The 23264-nt window shown below is 39.7% G+C and overlaps 1 protein-coding gene across 1 annotated transcript in view; it reads left to right on the forward strand.

Annotated features, from left to right (window-relative positions):
* camk1b (calcium/calmodulin-dependent protein kinase Ib) overlaps positions 1-21304 on the forward strand; it is a 46642-nt gene extending 25338 nt beyond the window's left edge. Inside the window, exons 4-13 of the mRNA XM_070549313.1 lie at positions 11510-11641; positions 15830-15904; positions 16869-17007; positions 17096-17222; positions 17390-17465; positions 20023-20135; positions 20359-20437; positions 20613-20700; positions 20892-21021; positions 21186-21304. Of these exons, the coding sequence (XP_070405414.1) occupies positions 11510-11641; positions 15830-15904; positions 16869-17007; positions 17096-17222; positions 17390-17465; positions 20023-20135; positions 20359-20437; positions 20613-20700; positions 20892-21021; positions 21186-21283 (1057 nt within the window). The 3' untranslated portion in view covers positions 21284-21304. The remainder of the gene's footprint in view (positions 1-11509; positions 11642-15829; positions 15905-16868; positions 17008-17095; positions 17223-17389; positions 17466-20022; positions 20136-20358; positions 20438-20612; positions 20701-20891; positions 21022-21185) is intronic.
* The last annotated feature ends 1960 nt before the right edge of the window (positions 21305-23264 follow it).

Genomic DNA, 23264 nt, shown 5'->3' on the forward strand with positions numbered 1-23264 from the left:
AATCCCACAAAACTAGATGGTACTAGACTAGTAGTAAAAAGTATCGGTATCGACAATACTAGCCCCTGTATTTACTTGGTATCGATCGATACCAAATTTTGCAGTATCGTACAGCACTACGAGGATGTTGATGACGATGTGGCAGATCCACAGGTCTGTTTTCGCTCACGTCTGCACGTTCACGCCATGCCCCTTGTCTTCTACTACGTTCGCGTCTCACAACAACACAATAGGCGCACCGCACCATAGGGTGCGGCGTACATTTTGGAGAAAATTGAAGACTTTTAGGTGCGCCTTATGGTCGTGAAAATACGGTACATTGTACATTTTTTAAACGTATTTTCGCTTTTACAAAAGAGAGATTTAATGTTATGCCCTACTGTGCCTGACAAAAGTATTTTAATTTTATTTATGCATTTATGTCTATACTTACTGAGCACTGTGCCTAATTGGTGTTAGACAGGGCATTTTTATTTACTTTTAGTATGAATTGGCCTATCAGCAGCAAAGTTCAATGAAATATGCATTTTCCATTGAAGTACCCATCTTTCTTGTGTTTATTATCATTTTTCACACAATTAAAGCAATCTCATGCTAAATTTAAGAAAAATTTAATAATTATCCGATTAGTCGACTAATCGTTTCAGTAGTCTGTGACTAGTCGACTATTAAGATAGTCGTTAGTTGCAGCCCTGGTGAGGAGGAAAGTTTTTGTTTTGGTTTTACAACAGTGAATTAATAGGGACTCTACGGGGTGCTAAAAGCAAGCTAAAACTGCAGAGTGTACCTTTCAAAGGGACATGAACATCAGCAACCTACTCATTTTTTCATTTTTTTATAATACTGGACATACCGATATGGGCAAAAGGACATAAGAGTCAGAAAATTCAGTAACAGTATAGTTTACCGCCCAGCCTACTCTACAACCACGCTCACTTTTTCTTAAAAATTAAAGTGCTTCTATTCCTTGAAGGAATTAATACTGAATTGGTAATGAATTGAATTTAACCCTCCCACTGTTTTTATAGGTGACCCCGCAAGGAAAGTTGACCATTGAGCAGGATTGATGGTTTATCTCATGAGGTGCATTGGTAGGGGTGAGGTGGTGCTCACTCCTCACCCCTGTCACATGGACCCATGGCAATACTAGGCAATACGTCTTGGAGCATTGCAGGTTTTTTTCCAGACATATTCATCCTCAGAATAGGGCTGTGCAATATATCGCAATATATCGCAAATATATCGTTATTGCGATATCATCATGCGCAATATGCACATCGCAAAGAACAGATAAATATCGCAATGACTGCTCAGCTCAAATGTTTGCTACACATAATGCATTCTGTCAATCAATCGGAAGCATGATGTTTTTTTTAACAAATCAAATAGAGCTCTTCACCCATTTGGCCAATTGGTTGTGTTCTCATAGGTTAGATGCCTGCCCCGACACTTAATTTTGATGGTTAGGAAACACCTGAGTTATCTTGTATTTGAAATAGTATTTCTTTTAAAAAGGTCCAAACCAAAACTGGAAAAATTGTCTGGCAAAAAAGGAGAAACATTTCCTACACTTGCTGAAATGGAAAAAATGATTAGATTTTTTCCTAAAAGTTTAAATCTTTTTCACTGCCAAAATGTTAGCGTCACTTTTTGATGCCATTAGACAACTTGAGTCATTTTCCTCCAGTGAATGGAAATATGCACACGTGTCAGTTCTTCAGTTTGTAACATAATGCCTTGTGCATCAACTGAGCTACCAGAGAGAATGGATACATTACTCCTCATTTCACCATACTAAACATATAAGATTACAGAAATGAATATCACTTGTCATGTATGTCACTGAAGATCTCAGCCAATCAGGGTGGAGTTGTCCTGGCACAAGGGAATTCCTAAATGGTTCAATTGGAGCAGAGGAGCTTCAGCACTTAACCTTATTTAGATGTGACCACTCTGTTTCTATGAGGTTTTAACCATGGTGGAGGGTTAACACATCATCCACATTGCCTACTGGTGCTGGTCTGAGGGACCGGTGGCACCAGTGTTCAGCAGCCTTACTTTTATCAGTGCACCCTAGGGTAGCTGTGGCTACAGTAGTTCATCACCACCAGTGGGTAAATGACTTTTGGGTTGTAAAGCACCTTGGGGGGTTGTAGAACCCTAGAAGGTGCCATATCTGTCATGATGGGGAGCCAAGAGGAGGTTTGGACCCAAAGATGCAGAGAACCAGATGACACTGAGTGGAGCAATAACGTAAAATCCTTTATTAAGAATAAATCCAAAAAAGGCAGGGAGCCAAAAACAAAAATCCAAGTCCCAAATAACAAAACCTAGAATATCCAAAAACGGAAGATCAAAATCTAGAGAGGGAAACGAGACAAAGGTGACACAAGACAATGACCCAACAACAGACAGAAACGCAGACAGGGTCATATACACTGGGGCATGATGAGAAACAGATAGGCTGCAGGTGTGTGGGGAGAGAAACCAAGTGAAAGCAATTAACCAATCAGGGAGGAAACTAACATGACCTAAGAGTAAAAACCTAAAGACAAGAAAAGCAGCAAAAATAAATAATATTCTAAGGGGGAAGGAAAACTACAAAAAACGGTGGGAAAACACACTAAAGAGACTAATAAAATGAAGAGCTGAACCTATATAAAAACTGCAGAGGGGTGACTGGGGGAGACCAAAGGAACACAGGACCTAGGAGGGATAATCTGGAAGGCTGAAGACCAGGGGACACATGAGGAACACAAAGAGACAGATAAGGGGATCCTTAGAGGGGGATGGAGCACACAAGGAGACACATGAGGGAGACGCAGACCATGACAATATCAAATAAAGTTTATCATGGTGACAGCTCCACCACCAGCTTGTTCTCTAAGACTTCTAACCAGCATGCACGGCTTGAAGACAAAAGCACACATAGCAATTTTGACAAACAACCAATAAAATTCAGAGGTAGGGTGTTGCATTCAGGTGCATCATGTAAACCTTTGTGATATTAATATTGTGTAAATTGATATTGAAATGGTGATAAAATTTTCATGCATTATGCAGACTTATCACTGACATGTTAGTTTTATAACCACAACTTCACTGCTTGGATGATACCAGTTGACCACTGACCTGATTCTGGTAAGTCTTTGTTGTTTAGCCCTGCGGTTTAAACTTCTGTTATCCAATCATAGTTGCACCTCTACTGGTTGTGAAAAATGAAGAGTTTTACATTTCAAGAAGTTACTGAGAGTAAAGATGAGCTCTTCATTTGATTTGGAAATGCATTACACAGGTTTTCCATGGAAATCTTTCTGGAGTGTTGCAGGGGAAGAGGCGTGTATCTGTGTTCCTGCGCGATGCTTCTCAACATCCTTATAAATTACTATGTTTTGATAGGATGTCAGAAACAGGACAATGTTTCAGTGCTACTTTACATGCAACAATGTCAGAACCAGCAGGTTCAGCTAACACATCCCTCTCTTTCTAAACTGGGAGGCATATTTTATCACATATCAGAGTCACAGGAAACAGTCTTTTAAATTTGTGTCTGAATAAAATGAATACTAGACTGTGGCGATGAAAAATAAGCTGCCAGTGAAGTTAAAGACAGAGGAGTTCTCAGGTTTTAAAAAAAAAAGTTTGTTAACCAACGCTGGACACTTGGCCACAGCTCATTTGGTCCAAATGTGCGTGCATGGAGAATGTCAACTAAATCCTCCAGATGCTACCAAGGAATTTGCAGCTCTGACAACATCCTCCACAAAGCTGGATTTCTTCCAGAGCTTATGGCCTTTCCGTGGCAGTTTTACTCTCTAGTTGAGCTGTGACCAAAAAGCCTCAATCCCAGGATAATTGTCTGAGAAGGACACAAAGAAAATCTGTTTCTTTATCAGAGTTCTGGATATGAGTCACTGTGGATAAAGAATGTTAAAGAAACCGAGACCGAATCTGTTTTTGAGCTCTGCAGTTAAGATTTTACGGTCGTGCATGCTTATTTTTTTGTTTCTAAAATGCTCAAAGTCCAGGTCTATAATCAAATTATAATTTGTGAATTTACATGAAAATAAATCCATCTTTTTTCCTAAAATGTTGTTTTCTTGTCAGAACATTTAAGATAGATAAACGTCTTCCTACTCAGATTGATCATAAACTGTTAGTAGTAAATACTTTCTTACCTATTTGAATAATAGTGGCTAGTTACCAGTTGTCAGATACTGTAGCTTTAACTATTGAATATGTAAATGTATTCTGAAAACAGTGCTTTTATGAAAGCTGAAGGCCTTGGTAGAGCTGACCCAAGTCGAACCATTGAGCCTTACATTTTCTTGTAGACAAAAGGTGTATGGCAGTTGTTTTATTGTTAGAGGAATGACTGCAGGGAGTGAGCACAGACTTTGTTCTATATTTAAATTTAGATGGGTCAGGTGAAGTAGAATGAAGAAAAAAAATACAAGAAGTAGGACACAGTGGGGAGATGGTGCCAATAAATAGAAGGGAGGTGGAATTATTCTCTTATGTTTAACCTACCTTGAGGCAATACATCTAAAAAACAGTTAAAATCATTAAACTAGCTGTCTTTTATTGGATGATGTGTACACTTACCATGGTTTATTTCAGTTGTCTGCAAAGTCGAGGGATTCACTACACTTGCATCATAAATGGTCATGGTCAAATGTATTTCTATAGCATATTTGTAGCAGTTCACATTGTCCCAAAGTGCTGTACAGCAAAAATATACAATAAAAAAAACGAAGGACTAAAATATGGATAAAGTAAAAACAAGAGACATAGAAAATTGTAAGAATAGAATAGAATCGAATAGAAAAACTAACATGTCAACTTGTTTTAAAAGCCAGATTAAAAAGGTGCGTCTTCAATAAAAATTTAAAATGCACAAGAATATGAGAAGTCCTTACGTGCAAGGGCAGGTGGTTCCATAATTTTTGTCTGCCTACAGAGAAGGCCCTGTCACCACGGGTCTTGATGAGAACCTGGTAACTAACACAAGGTTCTGGTTGGAACAAGGGGAGGCAGCAGCTCGGAGATGTAGGAAGGAGCCCAACTGTGCAAGGATATGAAAACAAAAAATTTAAAATTTAATTGATTCTGGAAATAAACAGAAATTCCAATGCAGTGAGGCCAAGACTATGTGTTCATGGTCCTTAAACCTCTCAGAAGGATGAGAAGTAAATAATCTAGTACATGAACATATTTTGTTTATTTGATCAGTAATTATGTTTTAAAGGATCCACATCATGAAAAATCCACATTTTGGAGCATTTTACCATTTCCTCATGAGAAATACCCCCAAACCCATTTTTTGGTTAAATTCATGCATTTTCCTGTTTCAGCTGCAATTTGGTTAATGTAAAGGGTTTTATTTCTCCTCCCCTAAATCTGGTCTAGTCTCGGTTCTGAAACCTGGGTATTCTGTGGATATTCTGACAAATTACTTCTGCATTGGGGACAAAACACTGCTGTGGGGTTTTAGGGACAAAACCATGCGTCCAGTGGTTAGAGTACCAGATGTGTATGCGGTTTTGCTCTGGTTCACCTCCCAGTTGTGGCAGTAACTTTTTTTTCAGCTACAGTTGCCAGTATGATGTTTCCCACCCTTTATTTGTAAACCGTTTAACATAAGGACTAATCTGTTTATTACTTTCTTTGTTTATTTAGCCAGTGTGAGTCCGTGTGTCAACTAAAATGCTGCTTGGAAATGACCAAATTCAAAGATCTTTAGACACAAAATATTTTGTATAAAATCATCAATAAAACTAAAATATAACTAAATTAAATCTGCTTCAGCTGGCTAAATAAATTAATACCGGCGTTTGCACATAGCAAAACAAGATGAAAGCCAGACTTATAACCACTAGTCTACCAACTAGGCCAATACAACAGCAGGCTTTTGTTGGACGCGGCGTGGGCGGAGCTTCACTGAAACAAACCATTTCAGTTCTGGGTGTAAATGCAGACTGATGAAAAGAACTTGTATTTAAGATAAAAAACATTTCAATAGTGTTGATGGTAATATTTGATCATATATTGTGCCAACCCAAAATAGCATGATCTGGCTCCTTTAATACTCCATAGAGCTAAATTTTGAAAGTTACTATTTATATTCTTCACATATACAACAAGTTTTGGCTAAGCATTGAAACGTAGAGGTGGCTTCCTAAGATAAAACTGCTTAAGGGTGTTGCAGTTTCCTTAACTCTGTTTTTTCTGGTAACAGTGGTAAGTCATTGTGCAGTCCCTCCTGGTCTGTAAATGATGATCTGTGTGTAAACCTTCTGATGGTTGCCTTGTGGTTCCCTTTTGTCCACACGCATGTTTTAACAGTGGCAGAAAGACACAAATGGCTTCACTTTACAGCCAGTTTAGCTCTTTGAAACTCACCCTCAGGCTCGGTGCAAAAGAATTTGTGAAAATGTAAGTGTTGGGGCACGTTACCTGCGTTTAGCCTCATTAATATGCTGACCAACTCACTCAGTGTTTCCCTTACATAGGCGGCTGAAATCCCAGCGCCACGCCCGCAAGATCCCGTTTTAGAGATGTTATTTATTTATGTATTTATTTATTTATTTTGCGCCGTTTCCCGAAGAAGCAGCGGGAACTACTCTGTTGTTGCTTGTGATCACAGCCGGCAGGCAGCAAGGAGGAGGAGGCAGGGCAGGGTGGTTACAGCTAGGGATGATCCGCGGATAAAGCATTTTTGACGAAACGAGTAAAACTCGTAAATATCTGTAATCATGCTGAAGAAAAATCCTCATTGGGTAACTGACTGCCTTCACGCTCTGTGATTGGCCAGCAGGGGCAGATTTAGCAATTTGGGGGCCCAAGGTGAACACAGACATGGGGCCCCTTACACTAAACTTTCGACAATCTTACCTTTAACTGGATTTGCAAAACTCTCCCCTCTTCTGACATGAGTCATTTTCCCTTTATATTAGTCCTCTTTTTTCCTGTATTTCCCGCCCTTTGAGCGCTTTCAATATTTGCTCTGCTTTCTTTTTCCTGTCAGGGCTCCTGTGCTTTTGCCTTTGTTATTTTTTTCTATTTTCCATTTTGGTCTATGTTTTCCTCCCTTTAAACATTTTCCATTCTTTCCTCTCTGCTTCCTTTTGATGTTCACATCGAAAAACGACGTCACTTTCAGAAGTGAAAATAAAAGCTTTTATGAAGCAAGCTGCTTCTTTCTCTTATTGGAGCCACTAGGATAACTCAATTTCAAGCTTAATGTTTTGACTATCGCTTTGAGTTTGTTACGAACACTCCCGCCTCTCTTCTTCTTCTTATTTGTGGTCTTATGGCACTTGGCAAAAACAATTTGGTGCATTACCACCACCAAATGGATTGGAGTGGAATGACTACCAATCACTTTCTGTTTGTGCATCGCCGTCTTAATAACCCTCTTATGACCATAATTATAACAGGGCCGACTGATATTTTTTCTTATGGCTGTAAAATTGTAATAAAAAGGGCAAAGTGTGTGTAACTCTTCTTTTTTCAGAACAACCTCAGCTTTCAGTGTATGGTTTGTATTTAGAATTTATTTCTATTAAAGCCTTTAAAAAATCAGCTTAAAATTGAAAACAAAAAACGGAATAGAATTTTTTACATTTATTACTGAACAGGAACTTCAAAATTACTGTGCAAACAATATAAACTTTGAACTGTAATGCATCTATTCTTTAAAAAGTTTGAACCTTGGTATCATTTTTAGCTGTTTTTAAGACCATTTATTTTTGTAAACTTTCAGATGTTTTTATTTGACGGTAGACCTTGAAGCAGTTTCTCTCCAGCTGCAGGCAGAGTCCTGTGCACCTCACACTGCCATGGAGTGCTTCTCTTGTACACCGTGCACTGCTATACCAAAAACTTGTTTTAGCAAAAATAATTATTTATTGTAAAAAGATAAATAATGCTGGAATGAAGCTGAATCTTACAATTAGCAAATAGTTGAGGGCTGTTCAAATAAAAGAATAGAAAATAAAGACTGAACAAATGTTCATACCCTGGTTCACTGGAGATCCGTCCTTCTTCGTGGTCACTGTGTTGAGATGTAAGCCTTCTGGGACACCTAATAGATCATGCCGATTTTCTTTGAGGCATTTCTATAAATTTCATGCTGGCTTTTTATGCTAATTAGCCTCCCTGTTCCGTTATCCGCTTTCACCGCGGCGCTGCACTCCGTTTCAGTCAGGCTGTACAGCAGGATTTTCATAACTTTGATTGCTTCATGCTATAGATCATTGGAAAGCTGCCTTTATGTACTTTTAGGAACCGTTGGAATTTTTCCAATCTGATCAGCCATTCAAAAGTTATAAAACGGAGCATTTTGGATGACAAACTCAGCACGTCTTTGAATCTGTGTTGTGATTCATTGCGCTCCAGACAGGGAATCCCGGTGGCTACAGTAATGTATTGTATATGCACGAAAAGCTCTATTTTTAGAATTTTGGAATTTTAATGATATCTTGAACGGTTCAGGAATTATGATAATGAGAATTGCGCATGTCAAATCCTGTCGGCGGCGACAGGTTGGTAATAAGAATATTGGGGCATTAACAGAAGGGTGTCAGCGGTCAGGGCTAGGGGCCCCCCAACACAAGGGGGCCCCAGGCGGCCGCCGACCTGTGCCTAATGGTAAAACCGCCACTGTTGGCCAGTCACATGGAGCGCCCGCCCCTCTCTACACACAAAACTCTGCTCCGGCCCACGCACACACACAGACAGTAACGGATCTCTCTGTGCTTGCTTCACTGTTGCTCATGTTTCTTCGGTACTCCCTAAGTTTTCTTCAGCTCACCTCTTTTTCTGTTGAATATTTAAAGTTACTTTTTTCATAACGTACATGGTGCATTTGACAAGACAGAGCTGAAAACGGCTCGTGCATGAGTCGGTCACTGTCTCTCCGCTCCGGTCGGGTCCCCCCCCCCCCTCCCCCGTTTCTCTCTCTCTCTCTCCCTCTCTATCTGTCTATGTCTCTCTCTCTCTCACACACACACACACACACACACACACACACACACACACACACACACACCAACATTGTTTTGTTTAACTGTGTGGGAAAAATGCCAACAACGTTGGGAAAAAATCTGTTTAATCAAATAAAAATAAAAAAGTTGTGTCTGGTTCTAGTATTTCATATTTCCTAGTTCCTACTGCATGAGTTCAGACCATGCACTTAAATATTAATGTTCTGATTTTATTGAAAAACTTGTTCTGTAACAGTTCCTTTACTATTGTGATCAAAACTATTTAATCTCAATTCTGAGGCTGCTCTGAAAATAGTTTTCAAATAAACAATACACATAGCAACTTCTGATCAATCCATATCACGATTTAAAATAATGTATTGATGTTAACCACACCCACTAATTTCCAAATAACAAATAAGAGGTGCATTCATCTGTGTATCTCCTTTGATTCACATTAGTGATATTTTCAGCACCAGAACAGTGAAGCAAAGAAAGATTCCTGAGTTTGTTAGTAATTTTATTTATTAGGTGCATCTGATCTGTTCTATTTTTCTCTGAAATCAGATCAAATCAGTGCTTCTACGGGTTGTCTCCTCTCTGCACTAGAAAAATTTACTTTATTATAATGTTCACTGTAATGCATCTTGATGTTCTTAACAAATAAAATAAATCAAAGATATTGGTCATTAATGCCAAATATGTAAATTTGTGTTTCAGTCATTTTTATACTGGCTTAAAAATACTTCATTAAGTCTACTAAGCAGGGGTGTAGAATGTTTTTAATAGGCCCAGCCCAGTAATGATCTTGAACCAAAATAAAGGGGCCAGAAAGTCAAATAAAGGGGGGCAGAAGGAGATGTTTTTCCAGACGCCAAGAAAAATTAAATGCCAAATCCCCCCTGTAAAGTGTGTCACTGAGAGTTTAAAACAAAAATTATTCTTGTGCAAATAGTGGTGTATTCACCTTTAATACTAGTTACCACCACCACCACCACAGCTGGAAGAATTCCTAGGGGAAACACTGTCACTGCTTTAACACTACCATCTAATTGTGCTTCAGAAATCTGAGAAATTATCAATTTGATCAGATTTGAAACATTGCTGTAATAATATAACTACATTTATCCCTGAATGTCATCAAACTTTTCTTTCATCTTTTAACTGAAATAAATAGACAAAAATTCTGCTACTGCTTAATGCAGTAGTTCAAACCTTTGAGGCTGGGTTTCTCAACCTCACTGTGAAGAAAAATAGTTTGATTCTGACCAGATTGATGAGCTAACAGTCACAGTGAGGCCAAGACCTTTTTTTTTTGCCATCTTAATCTTTCTTTTATTACAAGATTATTTACACACAACTCTAGATTATTTTTTACAAACACCAGCACCCTGGTGCACATCCAACTTTGGTCATTGCTCCCCTCAAACTAGCATTATCTAATAAATCCAGGCAGAATTATCTTTGTTTTTCCAAATTGTAACATTTGATGATTCATATCAAGAGTTTTGGCCAACCTGAACGTACAGAAATGTATCATTTATTAAACTAGAAGAAGCTTCTAATGTGTCTTATTCTAATATAATTTTCTCCTGATGAATAAAAATTATCGTACGTGCTCCACACACACCACCATGTAACACAGTCTGTCAGGAACACTGATCCATTTCTTACACACCTTTCCAGATAAACAGCATAGTAACTTAGTGGGAAATGTTTAGTTTGCACACAGACACAGCTAATAGGGAAACGTTAACCTGTCTGAGAGCCTCTAAGGCAGCTTAAGAGTCATTTAGGTTCTTAAGTTTGGTTAATCCCAACCCTCAACTCTTCCCACACAGTGTCTTATTTCTGTTGAACCACTAATCCTACTAGTCCTGATTGGCGCACAGAACTGTGGGCCAGGAACTTAAACAGCTAAGGTAAAGCTTTGGCTCTGAGTCAGACATCTTTGGACTCCAGACCAAATGACAGATTTCAAACTGAAACTTTACAAACCCAATGAATGGGTCTTGAGAAAGTGCTGAAAACTTAAATTTAGTTTGTGTGAAAGTATTAAACATTTATAAAACGTACATACATTTACACTTATAAAGCAACTGTTGCTTGTAGGTCAGTATGGTGAAATGAAATTCTGTGAAGTTTGTTGTCGGATGTAACACACACACATCCTCATATATAAAGTGTGTACATCAACACACAACAGCAAGTCCGGTCATGTTTGATGGCCATCATCACAGTGAGTCAGACACACAAACCTTGGTGTTCAGTGCAGACACTTCCAAATCATCCCACCAGCTTACAGGCTCGCCAGAATTTGACTCGGCATCTCCAAGACTTCAGGAGGAGGCTGAAGTTAAAAATAAATACAGTCTGGCTTCAGCAGGCAGAACATGTACCCACGCTCAAATGTTAGTGAAGGATTAGTTCTAAAAGTTATATTTCCTCAATGTGATGGTTTCATTTGAGGAACGCAGAGTGAATCCTGGTCCAACATCCTGACCTGCACGCTTGTGTTTCAGGGGGGCTTTCTCCGAGGTGGTTTTGGCCGAAGAGAAGAGGACGCACAGGCTGGTGGCTATCAAGTGCATCCCCAAGAAGGCGTTAGAAGGCAAAGAAAACAGTATTGAGAACGAGATTGCAGTCCTGCACAAGTAAGCATGAACGCACACTAAACTTCTTCAGCATTGATTTTGTTTTGTCCAACATGATGGGTGTTCCACCACTCTTGATGTCATGGCAGTTGTTATGAGGTACCAGGGCAGCTGTGGCTACATTGTAGCTCATCCCCACCAGTGTGTGAATGTGTGTGTGAATGGGTGAATGACTGATTGTGTTGTAAAGCGCCTTGAGGGGTTCCAGGACTCTAGAAGGCGCTATATCAAATACAGGCCATTTACCATATGCTGGAGATGAGTTCAGATGTTTGTATTTTTGCTGCTTTACAGTCATGCTTAACTTCATTTTACCTGTCACACTGTTGGAGGATTTCTTTTCATATTGACTCGTAAAGTTAGTCAGCAGCATTTTAATCAATTAAAGTCATGTAGGTGTAAATTACTTGTGCAAAATGACAAATGACAAGACAGTGATTTAATCTATGCTCTGTCATTTTTGTTTATTTGAAAACAAAACAAAATGCAAAGTTGAATCGATCTGCTGCACCCATCTCTTTCTAGCTCGTTCACACGTTTTCTGCACATGCGGAGGAGATATTTGTGCTTGCTTTCATACCAATACAAATATAGTGACAAAAACACATTTTAATTGTGGAGTGTTTCACATGTCCCCTCCTCATATGTGGGGAATTACAGGTCACAGTGAAAATGGCTGATCTACATCAGTCCCAAGTTATTTTTAGAGGTCTTGTTGCCTAGGTTACAGCAGAAACACAATATACAGCTATGATCCCTCCAGAGGTGAGGGCTGTGGAATGAAAACGGTGGGGGTTAGTTAGCAGCTCAGCTACAGTTGTGACAAATTAAGTCAGCGGTGGTGAACTTAGCTGGAGGAACAGGGCTGGCTATTTAGAAAGTTGGTATTGCCTCATTTTAACACCTCAGATAACACACACACTTCTCAGAGCAAAGGTCTGAGTAGTTACATGCTTCCTCATATCTTCATACATCATAACAGAGCCTGTAGCTGCTGAACAGTGGGGAGGAGCTACATGTGTACACTCTTAAATGCTGTAATATATCGGGGTATGGGGTAACTTAATTTTCTTTAAAAGGGACATTTCTCCAGACTACAATTGGCAGTCAGGGCTTCTTTCTGGAGATTTTAGTGCCACTATTTGCAGCCAGTACAGTTTAATTAAAAGCATCAAATTTAAAAATACTCACACAGACTGGCTTACTGTGCTTATCAGTTGATGAGTACGCACACAGCTTGCATATGCTACAGCTTCACAGCTTTTCCCTGGATCTGTGAAAGCCGACTCTCGGGGAGATACGTGTTTTTGAAACTGTTCAGCCACAGGGTTGCCATTTTCTCTCAAATAAACTTCAGAATATAGTTAAAAAAAACAATTAAGATAATTCTGCTGTTGTGTCCTTGGGCAAGACATTTCACCCACCTTTCCTGCTGGTGATGGTCAGAGGGACCGGTGGCGCCTGTTTTCAGCAGCCTCACCTCTGTCAGTGTGCCCCAGTGCAGCTGTGGCTACAATGTAGCCCAACACCATCAGTGTGTGAATGTGTTTGTGCATAAATGAATGACACACTGTGGTGTGAAGTGCTTTGGAGTCCTCTGACTCTGAAAGGTGCTGTACAATCATTAATAAGTCAGAGTCCAAACTAAGCGTGCTTGGGTATTTATCTCATGAAAACATCTACAGGAAGAAAATGTGATGCTCCGATGGAATCTGCAGGTCATGAAAGTTGTTATGAGGTATCAGGGCCTGTATTTGTGTTGACCAGGGGAAATGGCTGGCTTAGTTGGTTCACGGAGCATGCATAGAGTACCTCTTTGTTTAAATGTGGCTCTATAAATGGGTATTCTCAACCTGCACAGAGCCAGTGTAGAATGAGTAACTAAACGTTAAACAAAACACCAGTGTCCTCTAAAATGAACATAGTTTCACAGGTTTCCTGTCCTGATAGGTGGTGTACTTTACAACATAGCGCCCAGCTTTAAAGTGATGTGAAACTGCTCTTTTAGTTGGACCACAGGACACAGCTGTCAAGTGTTCTATAATGAACATATCAATATCATTCATTACCAAATCTCACCTCCTGTCAAGGCAGAGCCTCAGCCAGTGTTCTGTCTTTATTTTGAAACATCTTCACTGTGAATGTGTTGTTTGCTTCACAACTTTAGACTTGGTTGCAAGACTCCTCTGACTCTTGAGTTAGTTTTGCATTTAATAGCTGACCCAAGGTACAGAGCTAAACAGTTTCTGTTTTTGCAACTGTTTAAACACAGCCGCACAGATATTTAGTTTAAATGCAGAATGTCTGCTGCACGTTCTACAACCAGCCTCAGGTTTGTGACTGCTTCCTCTGCAGTTTCATTCCATAGTGCATCCTTGACTGGGTTCAGCTCTGTGCCTACATTGTTTTAAGCAGATGAATGAAGGTGTCCATGCATTGGGAGATTCTGCTGTAATCCAGCATGAGCTCAAGCTGGTCCGTAAAGGTTACCTCTATGCCAGTACATCTCAGTCAACAATTGTTGTTCTCAAACAGCATCATGGAAAAGAATTTGTCCCTTTTACATTTTTCCTGTTTTTATTTTTTGACGTACTCACCAAGTCTTCCCACCAGATGCGGAACCCTTGTGTAACATCCACTAAGTGTAGTACGTTGCAATTAGATGCCATATTAGTGGATGGATCCATTCCCACCAGCATCCCAGAAGCTGCTAAATGTGTGCTTTGGATCTATTTGCTATGCTTCCAAGCTCTGCAGTTCAGATCAAGCCAATCAGGGAGTGAAGCACAAAAGCAGTGTTAAACATCTGGAAACTTTCAAAATAAAAGTCACAAGCAGATTTCCAGTTGATTAACTTAACAAAAAGTACGTCATTACCCGGGACACCTCTGTAGACGAGGTAAACAAAACAAAAAATGAACACAGATCTTTTCAATACATGCTGCTGACTTTCACCGTTCTTGTTATTGTTTGAACTGCGAAATCACACGTGGTCCTGCAGTTTTCTTGTGGTTTTGTGGCCCAGCTGCTTGGAATGCTTTTGCTGCCATTTCGCAACTGAAACGCTTCCAGTGTGAAGAGGGCTCACGGGTAAAATGTGTCTACTGCATTACATGGTGCTTAGACATCCAGTGATTGTAAACAAAGTTAATTATCAAAGTTAATCCCACAGATTAACGCAACGCATTCATTTATTAAGGAGAAAAATCCAACCAGTTTTGATATGAAGACCTGTAGACTCCAGTAGTACAAGTGTATATGTACACACACACACACACACACACACACACACACACACACACACACACACACACACACACACACACACACACACACACACACACACACACACACACACACACACACACACCTGTACAAACTATTTTACTATTATTTCCTGTTGGTGCACACGGTATTGTCCATTAAATCCAGTTGTGATCTGAAAACACAAACGGATAAAAGATTTCCAAAAGCAACACATCATCCCCTGTTCCAACGAAACTGAAACTAAAGAACAAGAGAACGCAGAATAACATCTCTACAGGCCTTATTTGGTTATGGTTAAGGTCAGAGGTAATGACTCAACAATAAGAAAGATAAGGCAAAAACAGCCTTCATTAGAAAGACCCAAAATTATTTTTAGCTGACCAAAAAGAAAGCGCAGGTTTTGTCTCAGACTTGTCAGAAAAACATTCACTACAGCATCACTTCTAAACAGAGTTTAAATGAGCAGATGTCCACGTGTTTATTTTTTTTATTGGTATTTATTTGGGACATTTGGGCCTTTGGCCCATTTTGGTATGTGGAAACAAAATAAAACCATAAGGAAGGAGATATCTGATGTAGTGCAGTCAAAAGATAGAAAGCTACAACACCATTCTTGAGTCGGTGAGTCATTTTCACACTATCGTCACGCCACAGACAGATGTCAAAGGTCAGCAGAGCAGAGGCTTCGGCCAATTAGGGAGCTGCATACCTTTGCATGGCGACACCTCCTTTACATCCAGAAAGATGAATTGTTCCAACCCTTCTTGTACGTTTTTAAATACATACATACAGCTTCGTTACACTTTTGAAAATGAAAAATAATTGTTTTTACCATTTGCAAATGCTAAAGTTTTGTTTTTGTCTAAATATAACTTTTACATTTATGCAAGATAATATATCAGATTTTCTTCTTTCTCACAGGATTAAACACACCAACATTGTATCACTGGAGGATATCTTTGAGAGTAAATCACACCTCTATCTTGTCATGCAACTGTGAGTATTCACATATGTGCATCACTGTGTGGTTTCTGTTGGTGTGATGTGTATTTCAGTTTGTGCCATTACACACACACACACACGCACGCACGCACACACACACACACACACACACACACACACACACACACTGAGGCTACCCATGAGCATCAGTGGGGAGTTTGCCCTCACACCAGCACACTGTCGGCGTCACGCCCACCTCCACAGCTAAAATGTCACAGACAGGAATCAGATCAAGGAAGGACCAGAGCCTGGAGCACTGTCGACTGCGAGACTCCTGAAAGTATAAATAACATATGTGTTAATCACACTAAAAGAAGAAGAAACCAAAAACAGAACAGGGTGTTGATTCAGAACCGGTGTTCCCGTCAGTACATGTTTATGTACTTATGAGGGTTTCGTGTGACTTTAACATCTAAACTCTGTAACTCTTTGAAGTGTGTTTTCAGGTCACAATTAATGCTGAAAATCTACTTTTTTCTAAGTAGGTCATTTATATCCTTGAACCCTCTGGAGGCAGGCGTTGCAGATTTGCAACAGTTAAAACCTACCTGGTTACTCCACATACGTATTTCATGAGCAGTTTTTAACTCAGAAGTACCCCTGAAGGACTTAGTTGTTCGTCCTTTTATCAAAACTTATTTAGAGCCTGAGAGGGTTGACTGTTTCTGTTTTTGTACCAGAGTAAGGTCTCCATCTAGTGGCTAAAACCAGTGTCTACCTTTTTAACATGAACTGCTTTATGTTTTTATTTGATTGTTGGAAACTTGCTTCTGAATGTTATCAACAAAACAGAAATGGCTTTCTTTGTTCTTGTATTTGGTTAGTAATAAGTTCCTGCACTTTACTTCCTCTGACCCTTTTCATGCTTTCAAACTTCCCCTGTCTGATATCTCTCATGTCCATGTTGTGTGTCTGTGTTGATGCTGACAGGTTTTGGTAAATGCTTGTTTTGCTGCAGGGTGTCTGGAGGTGAACTCTTTGATCGTATCATAGAGAAGGGATTCTACACTGAGAAAGATGCCAGTAAGCTCATTCAGCAGATCCTGGATGCTGTCAAGTACCTCCATGAGCTGGGCATTGTGCACCGCGACCTCAAGGTCAGTCAGGCCTGCACGCTTGTTGTTTGTTACACTATAGGGTATAATGTTTGTATTTGTTGTTTTGCATTGATCCTATAATGTCTAGCCGGAGAACCTGCTGTACTACAGCATGGACGAAGACTCAAAGATCATGATCAGTGATTTTGGTCTTTCTAAAATCGAGGGCTCCGGCAGCGTGATGTCAACAGCCTGTGGAACACCTGGATATGTTGGTAAATGAGTCAGAACCCATTTTAAAATGAGCTGATCTGTTTTACATGACAAGGAAACGTAAAACCATGTGATGTCATTGCACTGAAACATGTCTAGGTGTACAATATTATAAAGTTTCAGATGTGTATCCTGACTACAGATCTGTATCTTGTCTTTTCCCTTTAAGCCCCTGAAGTTCTGGCTCAGAAACCCTACAGCAAAGCAGTGGACTGCTGGTCTATTGGCGTCATCTCTTATATTCTGTAAGTATTAGGGATGCACCGATATGAAATTTTGGGCCAATACCAATATTCAGTATTGAAGGTATGGTGGAGGATGTTTCTGAATTACAGGAAAGATCCGCCCTCTCCACGTTTAGAAAAAAATGTGCATGAGAGAGAACGCCCAGTTATCCTCGTGTTTACAAGTAGCTGCTGGCCTTGCAGCACTTCTTCTAGCAGTAATCGAAAATTAATTTCTCCAAACAGCATGCTGAACTTTAGCTCACCTGCTGAGCAGAAAACCGGCGACAGAGGCGACCTTCGCTTTGCGCAGGAAGTGGAAACTTCCCAGCAACGAGCACTTATGACGACAACCTTGCGTGAATAGTTCACCAGAATAATTGACAGTTATGCGGACCAGAAAGAAAAAGATCCTCCGCTATACCTTTAATATTGCTGTTTTGGCCAATAACCGACATTTGCCTATACTGATATACATGTGTTTGTGTATTTAAATGCTGTACACACACCACACACGTTCATGCTTCTGAGATGATTACCATCACTGTCACATGGCTAAACAATTACACATCACCAGTGATGGGAATAACGCCGTTTAAAATAACGGCGTTCTTTTTTTGGGTAACGGAATAATCTAATTATTTACTTTTCCCACTGTTGCAACGCCGTTACCGTTACTGAAGACGGAAGGTTGTGCGTTACTATGTGCTTGTCGAACGTTGAGCAGCAGTGTGAGGCTTTCTGACCGCCACACTTCAGCTGCAGCCAGGGAGAGAGAGGTGTCGGTAACGCACTTACAAACACGATGATGATTGGCCGGGTGGGCGGAGACCCTCACGGTCTCAGTCACTGCCTGCTGTAGACACAACAGAGCAGTGATGGGAATAACGCTGTATAAAATAACCGCGTTACTAAAAAAAATTTTTTCAGTAACGAGCAAACTAATTAATTCAGTCTTCTTTTATCAAAACGTTGTTTCTGTTACTGATAAGGACATGCGTGCGTTAAGCAGCGCGGTGTGTTGAAGCTGTCGTCAGCTGATCAGGAGCTAAAGAGGCAGATGTTTTCATCCAAGAGCATCACGGCCGTGAAGAACGAGGAAGACGTGATGAATAGTCTACGGCTGCAGGTGTGGATCTGCAGCCGTGCCCTTCATAGCGTGACAGCGGGACGTCCCGAAGGTCCGCTCACCTGTTCACCGCTCAGACGTCCTGATCTTCTACCTTCCTAGATTATCCAGCTGTAACCTGTTTCTGATCATGTCTTTAGCCCCGCTGTAACGCTGATGCATCAGTCTCAGACGGCATGGAGCTCAGGTGTTATTAGAACTACCTGTGTGTGTTTACCACCCAGCTTCAGCTCTTCTGTGGTTGGGTCTGACCCAAGTTAGTAAATGTAAGTCCTCCATCAGGCTTGTGCCTCTTCTAGTGTCATTTTAAAGGATTTTATTTATTTATTTAACCGTTACTAGATTACCAGCAACAGAGATGCTGCTAAAAACACACAATTATGTGAAGTTGGAAAAATTAAAATGCTGTGCAAATTTACATTTATTTCTGTAATTTAACTAGACTGAGAGACCATTTAAAGGCTCGGGAACCTTTACAGGTGTTTCTATTTGCAATTTTAAATTTTAGCTGATTGGGGTCTTGTTAAATATCACACAGTGACCTTTTAATAGTCTAGATAAGTGTAATGTTCCTGTTAGTAGTTCCTCCTGTTAAGTGCTTATTTATTTAGATTATTCAGTTTTATAAAAAACATTTTGACATACATTTTATTATGTTCCAGTCATTAGTCATTTATATTTCACTATTGTAGTAATTTATAGTAAATGAAGTAAGTTTAATTATGAGGGGAACCCATTTTTATTGCATTCTTTAATGAAAAAAGTGACTAAGTAGTTATTTTTCTTGGTAATTAGTTACTTTTATAATCTTGTAACTCGGTAACTGAGTTACTTTTCTGACAAAGTAAATTAGTAACTATAACTAATTACGTTTTAAAAGTAACATTCCCAACACTGCACATCACCACCATTACCCTTTGAAACAGATAAATTAACGAAAACAAGATGGAAAAATATCGGTTAACATTGGCCCAGTTTTGCCTTTCGGAACAATACCGATGCGTTTCAAAATGACCAACATCGGCCAATATAGTTGCTGATGCATTTTCCTTTTATTAGTTTACTTTCAGAATCAGGAAGTTAGAAAACAAAAGTCATCTTAAAATAGAATGACTACAAACAAACAAACAAAAACGGTCTAATTTGTTGGATGGTTTACTAACATTTGGGAAACCAAAACAAAAAATTGTTGGCACAGAACTTTAGTTTCTGACATTTAATTCTATTAAATGCTTATTGTTTTGAGCAGTTTTACCCTTTAGCCTTTCTGCTGCTGTCTCTCAAGTTTATGTTGCATGTAGTACTCTAGTACACTTACAAGTTTCAATGAAATATTAAGTTTAGTAAATGATTGTAGTACTTAATAATTAGCTTTAGTTTACCACCGTAGAAGCTGCTCCCATCAGACAGACTAAAGCACCACGCCCTGTTCTCTCCTCTTATTTACAGGCTGTGTGGATATCCTCCTTTCTATGATGAAAATGATGCCAAACTGTTTGAGCAGATCCTGAAAGCAGAGTACGAGTTTGATTCTCCTTATTGGGACGATATCTCTGATTCAGGTATTATGTTATTTACTATAAAAGTTGAGCCAAACCTCTTTAAAGGTGTCTATCTGTTCCATGAATTGATCATAAACAAGTCATCCCAAAGCTTCAGTGCTTTCCTTCTTCATCTTCTCTCTATTCATCTTCTAAAATATCTAAACGTTTACAGATTTGAAGACATTTGCTTCAGGTGTAAAACGTTTAAAGCTGTATTATTATAATTATCTTTTAATTACAGCTAAAGACTTCATAGTGCATCTTATGGAAAAAGACCCCAATGTCCGCTACACCTGTGACCAAGCCCTGCTGCACCCCTGGTACGGCTCTTGTTCCTCTATCATGATTAAAATTACATTAAACGATCTGCCTTCTCAGTGTTCTAAAACCTAAATAAAACAGGTGAACTACGTCGGTGCTTGGGTGATTTCCTCACCCGTAGCTGTGGTTGTATGATATCTGCATGCTCACAAGCACTTCCTGTTTTTCTCTCAGGATTGCAGGCGATACTGCCCTGGACAAGAACATTCACGAGTCTGTGAGCGCACAGATCAAGAAGAACTTTGCAAAGAGCAAATGGAAGGCAAGTCAGACTCCATTGTTGAATGAAAAAAATGCTGTATTGTTCTTTTTTCCTTCATTGACCGAGAAAACTTGATCATAATTCATGTTGTTTTTATTTAATACTAAATAATGCAGCCTTCTTGAATTTTCCTGATCTTAGTTGATGCTAATAAAGCTGCTTCGTGAGGTTTAACTTGTTTTCCTCCCCAGCAAGCGTTCAATGCCACTGCCGTGATCCGTCACATGAGACGCCTCCAGCTGAGTACTGGTAGCGACGGCGTCAGCCCCACCTTAACCAGTCAGCTCCAGACTGACCTGCTGATGCCAGAGGAAGATCCAGGTTACAGCTCACACTTTATCTGCTGAGCTACTAGTTTATTCACCAAATTAACTGAGTCCTGATGCATCTCTCTCTCTCTCTCTCTCTCTCTCTCTCTCTCTCTCTCTCTCTCTCTCTCTCTCTCTCTCTCTCTCTCTCTCTCTCTCTCTCTCTCTCTCTCTCAGCAGCTTGCTGTGAAGGGGGGTGCTCCCAGAACATGGACAGCGGCGCAGACCCCCTGTCCAACTGCTCCTACCGCTGCCACCCGGCCAGCAATGTGTGATAACGAGACCCTCTTCTTGTACCATTAGATCCCGAGTCACGTTCCTGGTTTAACTTCCTTGTTGGAGCCAGAGGCTCCATCCCCCCCCCACCCCTCTCTCTATCTGCCTGGGAATACAGCGTCATTCCAACCTGTGGCCTGCAGGGGGAGCGAGACGGTCAAGCCAGGGAGGGGAAAAAAGTTGAAAAGGAGGTGGAGGAAGACTTGTAGTTAATCAGGATGACGCACCAGAGCGGATCATTTTGGGATGAGGTGAAATGGATACCAGGGAAGGAGGGGAAAACGACCTCCCCCGTCCTCATGTTGGTGGGGTGGGGTGGGGATTGTTTTAGCAGAAGCAGGACAGAACAGAACATGTAGGACATGGTTTTTAAAGCTATTTGTTTTTGTATTTTTAATGAAACCTGGCTTTATTGTTTTGTATATTTTTGTGTTGCTTTTCCCCACTTTTAGATTTTGGAGCATCAGTCTCTCCACTGCATCTGCATGACTAGTAGACCGTTTCCCACTGCATGCTTTAGCATAAAAATCACATCCCACCACAAAGATGGAGCACTTTTAATGGGGATATTACAGAATAGGTTTATCTATGGACAGATTTATTTAATATGCAGGCTCTGTTGTGGCATCAGTGGTTTATGAAAGAAAAGGCTTCTTATGTTTATCTTTTTTCTAAATCTCAACCCTAAACTTCTTTAACAAAAGATTTATTCTCGTCTAAGGTGCCTTTACGATATTCACTATGATGGATTTACTGGTGGTAGCCTGTTTCTGAATAAAAGGTTTTTCTTTCTGTAACATTTTTTTATGTGTTGTATGTTAGTTTAATGGTAGTTCTTCTATGCTATATTTAAAAAAACAATCTCAGATTGGATGTGTCTGTGCAAAGAAGAGATATTTTGTTTTGTGCTGAATAAAAATGTTCAGTATCTGACACGAAATGATCAGTCAGTTCAGATGTTAAAACTTGTCTAAAGATACATTTTAGACTCAATTGAAAAATGAAAATCATATTGTTTTATGCATCTCTCATGGCCCTGTATAATCTTCACATGCAGCCTTTTTAGAAAATTAGAAACATGCTCTAAACCTGAATATGCATCACAGACTCTACGCTTTTTTCTCTCCAGTATTTCAGCTCCCTTTAAAGCCTTAAGTGTTGGTGTTGGTTCATTTTTATTTTGTTGTAATTTTACAAGAAAACTCAAATTGCTTTTTATCTCACATCTCTGGTTGAACTGCACGATCTGAACTTGCAGTGAAACAGCCAAAGTTTTTTTTAAACTCCAGCTTCTCTCTCAGATACAACAATAATCTTTTCATGTTGCTTACAGCAGCAAAGGGAGACTGATCTTTATCTCAAAGTCATGCAGCCCTTTAAAGAGCAGAAATAAAGGGTATTTAAAGAAGACTTGATTGTGCTGCTTCTTAAAAAGTATCTGAGCTTTACTGTGTGGTGTTGTTGGGTAGTTGTTCAATGTGTTTGGACAGTGATGCAACTGGTGAATCAAAACTGTAAAGTGCATTTAATAGAGTCGTTATTTTTTCAGAGAAACATTGTGTGTGGATTGTTAGTATGTTCTGATGTACTCTGTAATGGAAACAGAAAAGCACAAGAGTGTGTGGGAAAGATCCGGTCTCGGATTCAGTGTTTCTGATAAGTAAAACTGTTTTGATGAATTACCAAAAATGATGCAGCTCTGATTTAAGCTTCTGTGCTTTCCCCACGTATGATGGACTAATTAACAAAGTTTTAAGTCTTACTTTCACAAACAGACTGGAAATTTCTTCTTCAAATTCAAAGATTCAAGATGAAAATGTGCGAGAGAGTAAAAAATATCAAACAAGGTTAAAGAACTTTACATTTTCTGTGCTCAGACTAAAATCTACAAAGGGTAAACTTAAACAAGCGCCCTCTGGTGGCTGGCTGCAGTACCATTTTAAGCCCCGCCCTTCTCCATGTAAACGAATGAGACATTCC

This window comes from Nothobranchius furzeri, chromosome 3, assembly GCF_043380555.1.
Source record: "Nothobranchius furzeri strain GRZ-AD chromosome 3, NfurGRZ-RIMD1, whole genome shotgun sequence".
NCBI classification, from domain to species: Eukaryota; Metazoa; Chordata; class Actinopteri; order Cyprinodontiformes; family Nothobranchiidae; genus Nothobranchius; species Nothobranchius furzeri.